This window comes from Leiobunum rupestre, chromosome 10, assembly GCF_980474605.1.
Source record: "Leiobunum rupestre chromosome 10, qqLeiRupe1.1.hap1, whole genome shotgun sequence".
In the NCBI taxonomy this organism is placed as follows: Eukaryota; Metazoa; Arthropoda; class Arachnida; order Opiliones; family Sclerosomatidae; genus Leiobunum; species Leiobunum rupestre.
This window is the reverse complement of record NC_143393.1, coordinates 38,188,593-38,203,214: the sequence shown is the minus strand read 5'-3', so window position 1 is coordinate 38,203,214 and position 14,622 is coordinate 38,188,593. Positions and strand designations below refer to the sequence as shown.

The 14,622-nt window shown below is 38.2% G+C and overlaps 1 protein-coding gene across 3 annotated transcripts; it reads right to left on the bottom strand.

Annotated features, from left to right (window-relative positions):
* Positions 1 to 1,791: 1,791 nt before the first annotated feature.
* On the bottom strand, positions 1,792 to 7,601 carry LOC149925594 (uncharacterized). 3 transcript variants are annotated; one of them, XM_090160804.1, is made up of 11 exons: positions 7,307 to 7,589; positions 7,162 to 7,236; positions 7,056 to 7,102; positions 6,738 to 6,930; positions 6,586 to 6,668; positions 6,338 to 6,520; positions 3,861 to 4,103; positions 3,620 to 3,803; positions 3,348 to 3,554; positions 2,633 to 2,730; positions 1,792 to 2,489 (listed from the first exon to the last, which is right to left on the bottom strand). In XM_090160804.1, the coding sequence occupies exons 1-11, from the start codon at positions 7,488 to 7,490 to the stop codon at positions 2,421 to 2,423; spliced, it is 1,566 nt and encodes a 521-aa protein (XP_090016930.1). In that variant the 5' UTR covers positions 7,491 to 7,589; the 3' UTR covers positions 1,792 to 2,420. The 3 variants fall into 3 exon arrangements, with proteins under 3 accessions (XP_090016930.1, XP_090016931.1, XP_090016932.1); XM_090160805.1 differs by lacking the exon at positions 2,633 to 2,730; XM_090160806.1 differs by lacking the exons at positions 1,792 to 2,489; positions 2,633 to 2,730; positions 3,348 to 3,554; positions 3,620 to 3,803; positions 3,861 to 4,103 and adding an exon at positions 4,563 to 5,503 and having other exon boundaries at positions 7,307 to 7,601.
* Positions 7,602 to 14,622: the final 7,021 nt, after the last annotated feature.

Genomic DNA, 14,622 nt, shown 5'->3' with positions numbered 1-14,622 from the left:
TGCACATTTTACGCCATAGATAGTAACTTACTATCTATGCTCTGACCTGAGGCTTGTGCTAATTACTACAAGGTGGATGATCTAAACAACTTGTCTACTCACACGAACAGCGTGAAAAATCTTCCAGACCTGAAAGTTGATAGTCCATTCCCTTTACATAGCCCCTTAAATTTTATATAATAATCTAACGAATAATTAATCTTTAATCATTTCACTAACATTGTAAGTAATCTTGTGTATGCATCACAAGATTAGATATATTTCACAAGAGGGCGCTTGTGACGCGTTGTCATTTCCAAAACGCGTATTTAAGGGTGCTATCTCTTATTTGTTGGTCTAAAGGCCTTTTCACACGAGCCAACTTTTTGACCCAACTAGATGAGTCAACTTGAGTTGAGTCAACTAGTTGGTTCGTGTGAATAAAAGTTCGATGAGTTGATCCACCAAAAAAGTACGCGAGTAAAAAATGGATCACTGATCCATTTTTGCTGACTCAGCATTTTGATTTGAAAAGTTGGCTCGTGTGAAAAGGCCTAAAGAAGAATAGTGGATTCCATTGAAATAAACAGCAACGGAGCTTTTGCGTCTTCACTCGCTCACGGATCAAATAACCGATTATTAATATTCGAGTTTTACCGAGCAGCTAAACACATTCGATATTAGGGGTTGATAATTTAGTAAAGGCAAAGTTACGTCCGTGGGAAGCCCAATAGACGCTTCAATAAATCATCCTCCAAGGAAATAGAAAAAAATTAATATTTCCGAGAGCCAGGACCTGCAAGATACTTTTTATATAATGCTGGTTGAGATAATGGAAATCTAGGCTTGGTATAATTTTTAATAACGCTGGTGGAGTATCCGACTTCGACGACTTGTTCCATTTTCGGAAAGCGATCACTGAACCGTATTGGTCATTTACCCCAACCTTTTCTTTTTCTAAACTACTCATTATTTAACTTCATCCGCACAAACCGAGCGAGTTGATAAATTTCAATAACCAAGGATCCTATATAGGATCCTTGGGCTAACTAAAATTCCGACGCAAAGAATTCCTTCTAAATTGAGAAGTTTTCCATTGGCTTAAATAAATTAGTTAGTAGCCAATTGAATAGTGTGACAGTCACTGTGACTCCCAAAATTACTAGGATGAATAAAAATGTTAAAATCTAACGTAGTTCACCTTTTTACTGGTTCGTGGTGAAAGTGAAACAAACCGTTAGTGAAGAGTTTTGAATGGAATAAAGGTACAGTGGCATACTTATGAGTATGGTATTTATGTTAAATATGCTACAAGTGTACACTAATGGAATACTTTTCACTTACTACGGTAAGAACACTACGTTTCTTCCATTTCGGATCAGGGGCCGCGATAGAGAAATCTTTGAGCACCTACAAGTTGGTCAAATCAAAATGCAATTACTCTGGCAGCGCGAAATTCAAAACCACTTTTTGACTGTACATTTTACGAAATATGGAAAAGTATGCGTCAAACTGTACAGAAAATACATTTTAGATTAATTCTGGTCATTGTAAAACCAAGCATGGTATAAATTAAACTTAAAGGGCAACGCAAGTGAGCTGGCATTTGTGTGAGTATGCAAAGTGCGAAATTTATTGTAAATTCTGCATGGTTTTTCCAGTACCGAGTGGGGGTGTAGGGGGTTATAAAGCACATTGCTTTTTCTTTTTTTTTGCCACAGAGCTTGCGTTGCCCTTTAAAACACCTTGTGTTAGGAATTTTAAGAGTATATTATTAAATGAGTAAATCAAATACAAGACGAACGTTTTTTTTTATTATACACAAGTGGAATGTAGATAAATGCCAATTCCATTACTGAAACGTGTAAACGATATATATACACAAGTATAAAGAATTGCCCCAAACGCGGGAAGACCTAGCCTTTTTTCAAGTACGCGTTAATCACAAAATAATCAGTACATTGTCGTATATAAATTTTAAGTTAATTTAATGACTTTAAAATAAATAAGAATTGCGTCAATTTCTTTAAGATAAATCTTAACTCAATTATAGCCCAAACATAAACAACAAAGTATCTTAAATTATAATTTTATACGAAGTTAAGAAACCAAACAAAAATGGCACAGTGCAAAAATTTCCACTCCAAAAAATATCCCTAAACCCTATGTTTATATTACCACAGGAATCACAGTTTGTTTATTATTTGTGCATTGCCCAAAACTAGATATAGTTAATCGGTATTTCTGTAGTTCACTTTTTAAGTACATATGTTGTCTTTATAGTAGTTACGCTGATATTTGCATCCATTTTTGCACCATTTATAAGTTTATTTTGCGCACAATCTATTCTTATGGCACCATAATTTCAAAAGTTTGTATACATTTTGGAAGCTGGAACTATTAATTTATCTCATCTCACTCTGGTGCACAGCCTTTAGATTTTATTTTGGTTGCACAACTACACCTTCGTGTCCTTCTTCTTTAGCCCGGTTTTGATCCCCGTCATTGTCCTGTGAAGGAATAAAGTTTTATGGTTTACGATGTACGCTTTAGAAAACTTGGAAGTTAATGTTTCACTTATAACTTTTACCGAGTATGCCTATTTACATGCAGTGAATATTTGAAAACATTCGCTATAATTTTATCTTTATACTTCAAAATCATGATCTTGGAAATGTTTATCACGAGCCATTTTTTCCCCTGCTGGTAATCCATCGTCTCCAGCCTCTTCCTCAGCGGCATCTTCATCTCCTATTATCATATAATTGACAGGAAGTATTTGAAATGAGGCTTCAGTTTTTGTTATTAGCAAGAAAAACTGACAAAAAAAGCCATTGCTCATCCACAGTAATTGCCATTCTCAATCATAAAACATTAGACTTCCAAAATAAAGTATCAGTGATTTTTGGAAGTTTCCAGTTCCCTCCTCCCTTTTTTAACACAAGGTTAAACTTTTGCGCAGATTAAAAATTCGACTTTTAATAGAAAGTGCTCCATATAGCAATTTCAAAAGTAAACTTTAAATGGAGATGGAGCTACTGAAAAGTTTTTGAATTTTTTTCAAATAACTTTTAATTATCTCAAAAATAAATTCATAATTTTTTTGGAGGAATAAGGAAATTGTTCCTCTGCTTTCTGTTGCCACCTAAAAAATGGACCACTTCAATGACTTCTGAAAGGCGGCGCTATGCTCTAAGTGGAAGTTGCAGTTCTAGTACTAAGTTACATTAGCAATAGTTCTTGGAATATCGAAAACTTCATGTGAATTACCTTCGCTTAGCCAAGTATATTTTTAAAGTAATAAGACAATAGTTTATACCAGAAGCATACTTTCATGAGATTTATTATGTATATAAGTTTATACTAACCATCATCTCGATAGTCATCATCATCATTTCGATGATTAACTTGAGGTTCACCCATAGCACCAACATTTGGTTGTTTAAGTTGAGGTCCTCGTTTTAAACCACTTTTTTCCCAATTTCCCACTCCGTTTAAGTCAACATTTTCTTGTGGACGGTTAAAATCTTTTTCATTTTGAGACTGGGCCCCAATTTCGCCCTCCAAACCTTTATCTATTAGGATGTTAAACATAAATATGACAAAATAAATGGGCAAGTTATTTTATAAAAAGGCATGCCATCAGGGTCTTTCTGTTCAACGTCTATGTTATTTGGTTGAGGAAGAACTTGGTTACTTTCTTCTTTCTGTGGCGGATGCTCGAGCTTAGGTTTTTGCAAGGGTATTTGGTTTTCTGGTTTAGACGAAGAAGTTTCACTTGTTTTAGGTTTTTCCAGAGTTTTAGCAGGGACATTTTCTGGTAACTAAATAGTAAAATATCTATATAAATATATATGCGAATAATAAACTTTCTAAAGTACCTTTTCGTTTAAGGACGATGCCACTTGAGCTTTGGGCTTTTCCTCATCCAGTTTAATATTGACGTCATTTGTTTCGGGTTTTCCAATAGCAGCGCTAGCATCATTTTTAGATGCAGCCCCATTAATTAAAGCACCATCACCACCAGTTTCAATCCCACCACCTTTGTTACGGGTTTCGTTATTAGTAGAGCCAGGTTTAGCAGAGTTGCTTACACCACCACCATTTTTCAGTTTATCATTATCCTGCAAAATTAGCGCAGTTAATAAATAAAAATACACTAATACATATAGTCAAATTGCAATTAACAAAAAGTAAAAAAAAATTCTAGTACAATAGAGGGCATCATTAACTGGAGCAGTGGTTTAGAATTGTTAGTGAGGGCTGGGATATGGCATGCTTTTTCCATTTGACCAGTGCGCAAAATGGACCGCAACGCTGTTTTGTTTAGTAAAAGTTTTTCCTAATGTCATTCTGGTTCTTAAAGATTATTTTTTATTGCACAGCTCCCGTTTTTCAGAATTATTGGAAGCTTTAAAAGGAAACACGTTCCAGTTCGTGAATAAGTCCATTTTGTGCACTACATTTGACCATATGCATGGTCATGGATGTTTTTTTGTATTTAAACATACTAAATAAAAATGAAAAGTGCAAAATATTTTTGGTGCAAAATAATGTAAATTGTAAAATTTATTCAAAAAATATCATTAGGGGGAATATATATAACTTCTGACAAAACAAATAATTAAGAATTTAAACAACTTTTGTATATATTAACTTTGATCTGTTTAATTTTTAGGAGTCGTATGTTAAAACAAAATAAAATTTAAAATTCTTTGGGAATAGGAACCCTATTTAGTGAAAAGTTTCAAAATTGCTTCAATCAATTCAAATATGTAAAAACTTTTTAAAAAATAATTTAAGTAGCATGAAAATCTCTTAATTGAGATTCATTTTGGCCCCATTCACTACTATACATAAGGCACTTGCAAAATAATAGACTTTTTTTTTAATTTTCCATAATATGCCCTCTTATCATTTGGATATTGTGGTTATCATTTTCATTTTGGTCCCAATCATCATCCGCATTATTTCTTATGAGTTCAGCATGATCGGGTGGGACTATTTGCGATTTATGGTTCTTATCATGAATTTCCATTCCGATGGAATTCCCGCCTTCAACATCATTAACACGTAGCCCTTTATTTTTTAAAAGAAGCTTATGATGAAAATCGTCATTGGGCATCATATTAGAGACTTTACGTCCTTCTAAACTTTTTTCCAGGTTTCTCATAAACTTATTACGGTCAAATATATCTTGATGAGGTTGTTGGTATTGGGGTGGGTAGCGGTGATCCCAATTAGGCTCATTATTGTCCTGATTAAACGGTGGACTTATGGGGTGAGGCACGGGGCCATGATGACGGGATATCACAGTGTTATCCTGGGAATGCCAGGGTGGTGGGACTTGCTGCCTCATGTTATTCTGAAGGGGTAAAGGTGCTTGGGCGGGGTAGGGATGTGCTTTGTTATTTTGGCCATGAAAATTAGCAAGAGGATTGTGATAATCCATTGCGGAATTATGTTCATTGGCGTACACAACACCAGCAGTTGCTAATTTATTAGGTGAAACAGGTTTTCTAACCTATAGGAGTGAAAACATATATATTACGTCTTAACTAAGGCTGTGCGAGTACTCGAATATCACGAGTACTTGGACTCCAGACTCGAAAATGGTTTTTCTAAAACTCGATCAGGTACCAAGGCTCAAAAATTACTCGAAGTGGACTTAAGTTTACAAATAAAATTAAAAATACCGGGCAAGTCCATTATTTCTTGGAGAGTCCATTATTTCCCGGCGAGTCTATTTTCCGGCAATTCTTTTTTTGCTTTGCTACCAAATATTCCACAAATAATTTTTATTTAGGAGTCAATATTTATCACAAAAGCGATAAATCCCTGATATAAAAGTAATAATAAAATTTAGTTTTCGAGAATTTTTGTAATGTTTTAATACCAATTGGAAATTTCAAATTAGTCATATAAATTTAATTAGTTAAGTACATAATGAATAATTAGTTAAAATATTTTTTTGATTTCAAATGGTTAGGATAAAATTTAGGGCGCGAATAGGACTCGAATTGGCCTCGAAAGAGTTCAAATCCATTAATTATGGACTCGAAGACTCGAATGAGTATTGCAAAATTCGACTCAAAGACTCGCAAGTCCAATTTTCCAAGACTCTGGACTCAACTCGAAACTTAAAAATAGGACTCGCACACCCCTAGTCTTAACCAACTGAGCAATCGTTGAAATCGGCATTATATTTCCACTCCGTGATTGGCCAGTTTTTTATGTACCATACTGACGACCCAAAACAGTTCTTTAAACAGTACCCAATCTCAAAATTGGAACTTTTAATTTAAAACAGGCAATTAGAGTAACTGGCATTCAAAATTCAATCGAAAATTGATTTTACCTGACTTTGAACCTTATTGGATTCTGTAGGAGAGACATTTACATTGGCTTCTTGGGGTTTGTTATGTGGAACTCCATTAGTGTTGTTTAATTTTCCTTCAGTGGCAATTTGTTGAATCGCTTCAACTTTAGAGGGTTGTTCTTGAAGATGAGAATTCATAGCTTGTATTGAACTTAATTTTTCCTTAAGAAAATTAATTTCAAAATGAATTGCGGTGGGACTTTGTGGCAAAATTTTAAGTAACTCACTGTTAATACATGCAAGTTCTTTTCACCCTTGTTATAATTTATCCTCAGCTGCTCATTGGAAAGTATTAAACTGCTTATTTCTCCTATTAATTAATTTAAAACAATTTTGGAGTTATATTGTCATAGCATTTTATTTGCTAGCAATGTTTGACCATTCAATTTCTTGACTTCGCTGTCCTTAGATTGGGCCAATTTTTCAGCTTCAGCCTGATATTTTTGAAAATTATCCTCCAATTGATTTAATTTCTCAGTAAGCTGATTTGAATCCGAAGTTAGTTCAGTAAATTTATCTTTAAGTGTTTGATGTTCTTGTTTTAATGTATTGTATTTTCCTTCTGCATCTTGCTAAAAATGGAATTGAACATTTATTACTACATTTTTTGATAGTTGTCTAAATATATCCTATCAATGGGAGACAGCAAAACAATTTTTTTGATGCTCAATGAGCGCTTAATTAAAATTCAAAGTACCTTTTCTCTCTCTAAAACCAATTTGTTTTGGCTCGTTTCTTGAAATTCTGCGGTAAGAGATGTCAAATTGAAATAATATGTTTAGAAGTGATTGGCAATTAATTACCTTCTTTAGTTTTTGCATGGTCAGTTTTTTCTTTTTGCAATGATTTCTCTACCCTGCTTTTTTGTTCGTAAACCACTGAAGTTAAACAAAACCATATTATGTTTACTACTTTTTTTTACATTACATAATTTTACTAAGAACTTGCCTTGAAGTTGAGCCAACAAGGAGTCTTTTTGTTGCATGCAAGTATCATATGCCCCTTTAACATTTTTTAACCTAGAATGGGTGCTACTTAACAGATATATAGTTGATAACATCCCACATATAACACAACCGTAAATCAAAAATTTCATTTTAGAACTACGCATATTAATACTGTTCATGACCATAACTAATAAAATATAAACTAAAATTTACGCCTTATCATGTAAAGCCTCCCCAGACCCTAACCCCGAATTTCAACTATTAGTTGGCTATTTGAGTCTTTGTAATTCTTCCAATTAACGAATATAGATGGAAGCACGATGTTCTGTTTAGAAGCGGCAATTTTCAAACAGACTACCTTTACCAGGTTGTTGCTTTTTGCCTGCTTTCGGCCAATGTATTTCTTGTACCTTAAAAACAACTATTTGCCTGTTCCAAAATCTTACGACTACACTTTTTACTTCTCCTCAAAGCGGGAGTAAAGTGTAAATAATTTGAAAAATTCAGACCGAATTTTATCTACTTTTTCCCTTTCCATACCGCATGATAACATACCCGAAGGATCATACTTTAGAATATAATAATCAGCTAAACTAAGCTAATACTCAAGGCACCACCTTAGGCCCAAATCACTAAGAACTTTTAAAGGGGCTCCAAAGTTCGGTGGCAAAATGTGTGTAAAGTCAGTAAAGTGCAAAATTTACGGTTGACTCTGCCCGCCTCTGCCAAGGCCCAGACTTGTAAATAGTGTATTTTTTTTAGAGAGTCCACTGGACTCGGACCCCTCCGCCGATCCATTTTTTCGACGAGTCCAGGACACTTCCTCCTTTTTTCGCCCCTCTCGTTTAAATTTATATGTTCTTTAATCTCTCTTTATTTCTCCATTTTATATTCGAAAATAAATGTCACCTAACCAGGCTAAGTCTATAATTTTTTTTATTGTAATTATAAACGAGACAGTCAGAAATCGAACGGCAGCATTCAAGTGTACCTGGAGAAGAATTCGGGGGCCACGGGAGAGGCTGCTCAAAGCCTCAAACCCTTGGACATAAAACTACAACCATAGAAATCGGATAACAAACTAGAACGATTTTTGAAATTTGGTCGCGGGTTCCGATTAGAACTTTTAAAAAACCCTGCCTTTGGCTCGTGCTTTTCGTTTGGCTGGCAATGAAAGTTACGCCATCGGTGCCAAACTGGTGAACTAACACTCTATTTCGCCTAAAATTAAATGGCCGACTTTAGCTCATAGAAATCTTATACTCCTACCTAGAATGCTCCAGTCTACGGGACAACCTGACGCCAAGACATTTTGTAGCAACGATTAATGATTATATAGTCTTTGCTTAAGCTTCAGCCAATCAGCGGCCATTCATTGACTACGGCCACGGCCAACTTTGATTTCTCGCGCATCTCTCGCGCTACAGCGGCCATATCATTCGTTGACGTTTCTGTGTTAACATATGAGCAAAAGATGTGTATGACGTCAGCGCCCCTAGCGGATTATTATTTTTAGTATAGTTTATACATTGAAGACAATTTAACCACCCAGCGTGGCGCTGAACTCCTACACATTATAGTACAGTTTATAGGGGGAAAATCCTTGCTCGCGGAATTTCGACGAATGTGTTGGCCGTAGTAGCGCGAACAGCGCGTGATCAAAGTTGGCTGTCCCTCTTGTAGAAGTGGGCCTACCGAGAAGCCGGTGGCTTCTCTTGAACTTGTGGGGGTGAAGGATACCTCTTTGGAGGTGGAAACTAAGCGTGGTCTCCCAACAGATCTAACTTTTGACAGTCTTATGACAGCCTTAGATTTGGTCGTTGCCCGACAGATCTGCACTCAACAATCTAAGATCATGGAAAGACTGGATTTATTGGACGAAGCTAATCGTTTATCATCTCAGAATAGGCAGAGCTTTGTAGCTAATATGCGGGAGGGCATTATTCGAGACCTGGAGGCCAGAGATGTGGCATTTGATAAGCGTTTTAAAGATATTGAAAAAGAACATAACCTATGTAAAGTAGAGGCCGTAGGCCAGAAACAGAACGCTCGACTTCTGGCTAGTAAGCTGGATTCCCTTCAGCTAAAGGTTGAAGAACAAAATAAATTGATTGCTACTCTGCAACACAAGTCAAGTCTGGAAATTGCTGGCCAAAAACTAAATGAGGCCCCAGTAGAAAACTTAGTGGCCTTCGGAGTGGATTTTGACGACATGGACACGCCAGATGGGGCAGAAAACTGGCTAAGAAAGAATCTGGAACTAGAGGAGACTTTCTCTTTTACCGTCAAAACCAGCACGCGCTTTGGCAGAGGCACAGAAAGAAAGGAGAAACCGGTACTTATTTGTTTGGATAGCCACGAATCTCGACAGGTCATACTACAAGCAGCTCCTAAGTTGAAGACTAATCAAGTCTTAGAATTCAGTAAAGTTCAGCTGGCCCCCGATCGATCCTTGGAGCAGAGGATGTTTTCTCGAATGCTTATGTGGAAAAAGCGGAGGGCTTTACCAAAATCTACTGCTAAGGGTTCCAATGCTAAAAAAAACTTGAAGGTGGGCCTGAATTCTGGGAATCAGGCCCTTCCGGTGATGTCACCCACGGACACGGAAAAGACTCTTCCCAGCAACCAATGAGAGTGCAGGAGGATGCCCTAGACGATATATCTTTCAACACGAAGATAAGTCGCGCACAAGTTTTGAACTTTAGGGCAAGGGAAACAATGTGTAAATATGTAAATAGCTCTTTCGGAAATGTTAATATGTCTGTGAATGACCCTGTGGACCGAGATCATAGTGCTGAAGTTCCTGTAGCAAAAAAAATTGTTCAGAGAAAAATTAGGAAGAGAGGGAAAAGGCGCAGCCAGAAAACAAAAACATTCCTTTTCTTCCGTTTTGGCTATCTGAATATACAGGGTGGGGCATCGGAACAAAAGATGCAGGAGCTATCATCTATTATATCAGGAGATAAGCTGACTTTCTTTGCGCTAGCAGAAACACATCTACGGGACGGAGCCAATCCTAACTTACCCAAAGGTGTGCAATGGCTAGGAAATAACCGCCAGGACCGTGAGAAGAAAGGTGGAGGGATTGGCGTTATGGCCCCTGTTTCTGTGCCCCTTACGCTACACAAAACTTGCACAGACCACATGTGGTTCTACTTTGAAAATTTGCCAAATATTCTTTTTGCTCTAGTGTATTTTGCTGTGGGAATTTCTACAGCAGCCAAAACGTTGAACAGTCTTATCTATGAATGCCTCAGTAGGGACGTCACAGAAGCAGTCATGAACGGTTACAAAGTCTGTATAATGGGCGATTTCAATGCCCATATTGCGGAGTGTGGGAAGGAAGATTCAAAGGGCCGGCAGGTGAAGCTGTTTGCTGAAAGTTTCGGCCTAATAATGGGTAACTTGGCTCCAATTTGTAGTGGAATGTATACATGGCACAATGAGGCATATCGTACAACAGTAGACTACTTTCTCTATAGCGAAGAATTAGTAAATTTCTTTACGAAAATGGAAATCGATGAGCTTGGTGTAAAGAGTGTTGGTAGCGACCATAACAGTCTATTTTTGGAGGCAATTTGTGAGTCACCGCAAGTTGAAGTTACAAAACCCAATTGCCTCGCCCTGGAACCCAACCCAAGGACTTTTTGGGAATTGGATAATGAAGAAAATATGAAACTATTCCAGTTGACCATGGAAGAGGCTATGGGAACGAGTGATCAGTCGTATGAAAATTTCGTTCAATTAATGCTAAAGTCAATGGAAGGCACGTTAAAAAAGAGACAGCCAGCCCCGCTCATTAAGAATAAGATACTGCCAAAGAAGTGGTGGAACAAGTCAGTTGGGGAAGCAATAAAACTTAGAAACAGGGCAGCAAAGACCCACAGACTAGCTGTTGCTAGAGGAGCCGATACTAACTCTGTACGAGACCTCTGGTTTGCCTATAAAGCCGCAAAAGCCAACGCGAAATACGTAATATCACGTGAAATTAGACTGGTGAACTTAAAAATGGAACGGGATATCGAAAAGGCGGCCAAAGACAAAGGAAAGAAGTTCTGGCGTTACGTGAAAAAATTGAGGAAGCAGGGGGTGGTGGTAGAAAAGGCTTTTAAAGGAGTTAGAGCGAAGAATGGGTCCCTCTTGTGGGAAAAGAAGGCGGTGGCTCTGAGAATCACAGAGTATATCAAAGATCTAGAGAATGAACTACTCAGCCCCACAGTCGGTCCCACCACTCCATCCCTCTCAACTAGCTGCTCGGGCACTGAAGCGAAAGATCCCCTTTGTGACGATGAATTCTCCGTTATGGAATTAAATAAGGTGCTTGGTACTTTAAAAACGGGGAAGGCAGCAGGCCCGGACGGAGTCTACTCTGAAAGTCTGAAAGCTCTTGGTCCTAACGCTCGCCTGTCTCTGTGTAGTATATTGAATTCTATTAAGAGAAGTAAAGTGGCACCACTATCCTGGCTTTGTGCACGAGTGACTCTAATCTATAAAGGGAAAGGCAAAAATGCTCTGGAGCTCGACTCCTACCGCCCCATTGCTGTCACCTCAGTAATGTATAAGGTGTATGCAATGTTACTGAAGAATCGCCTTACTAACTTTCTGGAGGAAAATAATTTAATTTGTGAGCCCCAAGGAGGTTTTCGAAAGGACCGACGAATAGGCGATCATTTGTTTGTCATCATGCAATTAATTGAATTGACCATGAAAATGGCTCTACGCCTGGAAATTGCTTTCCTGGATCTGAGGAAAGCTTATGACAGCGTCGATAGGTCTAAACTGTGGGAATGTCTTTCCTCCAAGGCTATTCCTATTACCCTGAGATCAGAAATTGAGAGTCTGTACAAGGAATGTAACTACACATACTATCTGGAGGGGATTGCGACGACTGAATTATCGAGTAGGGTTGGTTTACGCCAAGGCTGCCCGTTATCTCCCACCCTGTTCACAGTATACCTTGATGACCTAGCCCAGTCACTACAAGTTTCTGGGTATGGAGCTAAACTTCCTGGGTATCCTCCAAAAAATAAGGACCTCTGTGTGTCTTGCCTTTTTTATGCGGACGACATTGTACTCTTCGCAAATCACCCTGACGACCTGCAGAAGCTACTTGACATTTGTTCGGCCTTTGCCAAGTGTAGGAACTTACTATTTAGCATGGATAAGTCAAATACAATGTCCTTTTCTACACAGCCTGTTGATGAGTGGTCGTACCTTCTCGACGGGAAGCCAATGGAGAAGGTGAACAAGTACAAATACCTGGGCATTACCATTGATAGTACTGGTCCTTTTTTGAGTACCATGGAAAAGATAGTGGCTGGAAAGGGAAACGCGATGCGGTGGGTAGTTCGTAACCTAGCCGAGCAGTCCTACAACAAATACTCGGTCAGCCGTACACTTTGGAAGAGTGTAGCCGTACCAACAATGACGTATGCAAACGAGGTCATTTGTTATTCAGCCATGACTAGGGAGAGGCTGGAGAGATGCCAGAGAGCGGTAGGCAGAACGGCTCTAAATGCAGGCCCATTTGCGGCTAATGCCGCTATAGATGGTGAGGTGGGATGGAGTACAATGGCAACCAGAGAAGCTCGCAGCAAATTGAAATTTCTGGATGCTAGAAGGATAGCTAAGAAAGTATACACATACATTCGAGACAATGGCTCTAAAACGGACTGGTCTCGAGCAATAGAAAGAGTGGACCGGCAATTATGTCTGAGCTCAAAGAGAGACAAGGCTACCTCTTATAAGGAATGGGTAACATGTGTGGAGAAAGAGGTACAGGAAGCCGCACTGATATCATGGAAGTCCCAAGTACGTCAGAAAACAAGCCTCGGCTATTACAAAGCTAAAGAAAAACCGATGAAAGAGGCATGTTATACTGGGTCGTGGGGCAGCGGTTTACACTTTCAAGCTCGAACGGGTGCCCTACTAACCAGGGAACGTCAAGTGGAATTATTGGGTTCCGAAGCCTTATCCCCGCTTTGTAAGCTATGTGGTCAAGTGAATGAGGATGTTTACCATGTTCTCCTAGAATGCCCAGAAACGGAAACTGACCAAGCGTGTAACAGCTGGCGGGCCGAGCATTTTGGGTGCCCCTTGGAAAATATTCTTGGTCTTGCAGGGGATGTTTGGGACTTCGAGGTGATCCAAAAGGTGTTAGAGACTTGGCAGAAGAAGAAAAATTAACTTATTTGACTACCCTAACTTCTCTGTTTCCCGGTCTACATAGTACTTCCCCCTAAAATTTATTACATAACGTTGTATATTACTTTTTCCTGTTTACGTTTTCCTGGTTAATTTTCCATTACCATTACCTTTTATTTTTATTACTAGTGTATTATTGTATAATTAATGCTGAGCTCCCATTGGAGCCGCCCTGTTACAAAAGGGTGTACTTTGTACGAGCGAATAAAAAACCTTTGAACCTTTGAACCTTTGAAGCGGCTAGCGCCATAACATGGCGGTTAAAAATAGTAGAAGCTCAGACGATTTTCACAGGATCCATCCGATCCAAGCTCGCAGAATTCCCATAGGTTTTTGCTGGAATTTTTCAAATGAACCACTTCAACGTTTTTTGATTTTTATTTAATAATAGTGTTAAGATTTTTTGAACTTTTAGTTTTGTTTTCATATTTAATTATTATAAGGAATATTTAAATACCATTGCGAGGAAGATAAATAAGATTTCGTTTAGGTTAGCTTTGAAAATATTTAAGCCTAGGCCTGACATAGGCCCAACTTTTAAAATAGCAGGCAACTTGGATTAATTAAACTCGATCACGGCCCCCTGCACGCGCTCACGTGAGCGCGTGCAGTTGGCAGTGACTCGATTGACGTGGGCCAATCAAATGCGGGTTCTTAAGGTGACGTAATCTAAAATCGAATTATTATTTTCAGTAACTCAAACTAGATGGCAACGAGTCGTTGCCGTAGTCACTCTTTGAATCGTGATTGGCTGATAATGACGAAACCTCCGAAAATGTAATTGGCCCATTTTGTATTTATACGGAATCATTCTATGTTATAAGATTTCTATGCTTTAGCTCGACGCTAACGCTGTTTTTTTTTACATCTTTAAAGTAACTTATGTTTAATTAAAGTAATCAAATCGTGTAAGAGTACATACTCAAAAGAAAACATATCTTTTCACAGGTTAGTGTTAGAAATAGTTTTCTTTTTACCATAATTTCCAATCGCTAAGAACGTACTAGAAAACGCGTTTCTTTCAAATCATAGAAAGATAGTTTTTACCTCGCCGAGGGGACTTTGTACCCTAGGAGGGGTTATACAACCACCGTGTCTGTCTGTCTGTGGGTG

What these genes read in the sequence shown, in the direction of transcription:
- LOC149925594 (XM_090160804.1), bottom strand. Translation starts at nt 7,490, where the DNA reads ATGGTCATGAACAGTATTAATATGCGTAGTTCTAAAATGAAATTTTTG. An exon ending in TGGTTTTAGAGAGAGAAAAG is followed by an intron (nt 6,931 to 7,055) that starts GTACTTTGAATT and finishes TTCCATTTTTAG; the next exon opens with CAAGATGCAGAAGGAAAATA. An exon ending in TGATGACTATCGAGATGATG is followed by an intron (nt 2,731 to 3,347) that starts GTTAGTATAAAC and finishes ATATGATAATAG; the next exon opens with GAGATGAAGATGCCGCTGAG.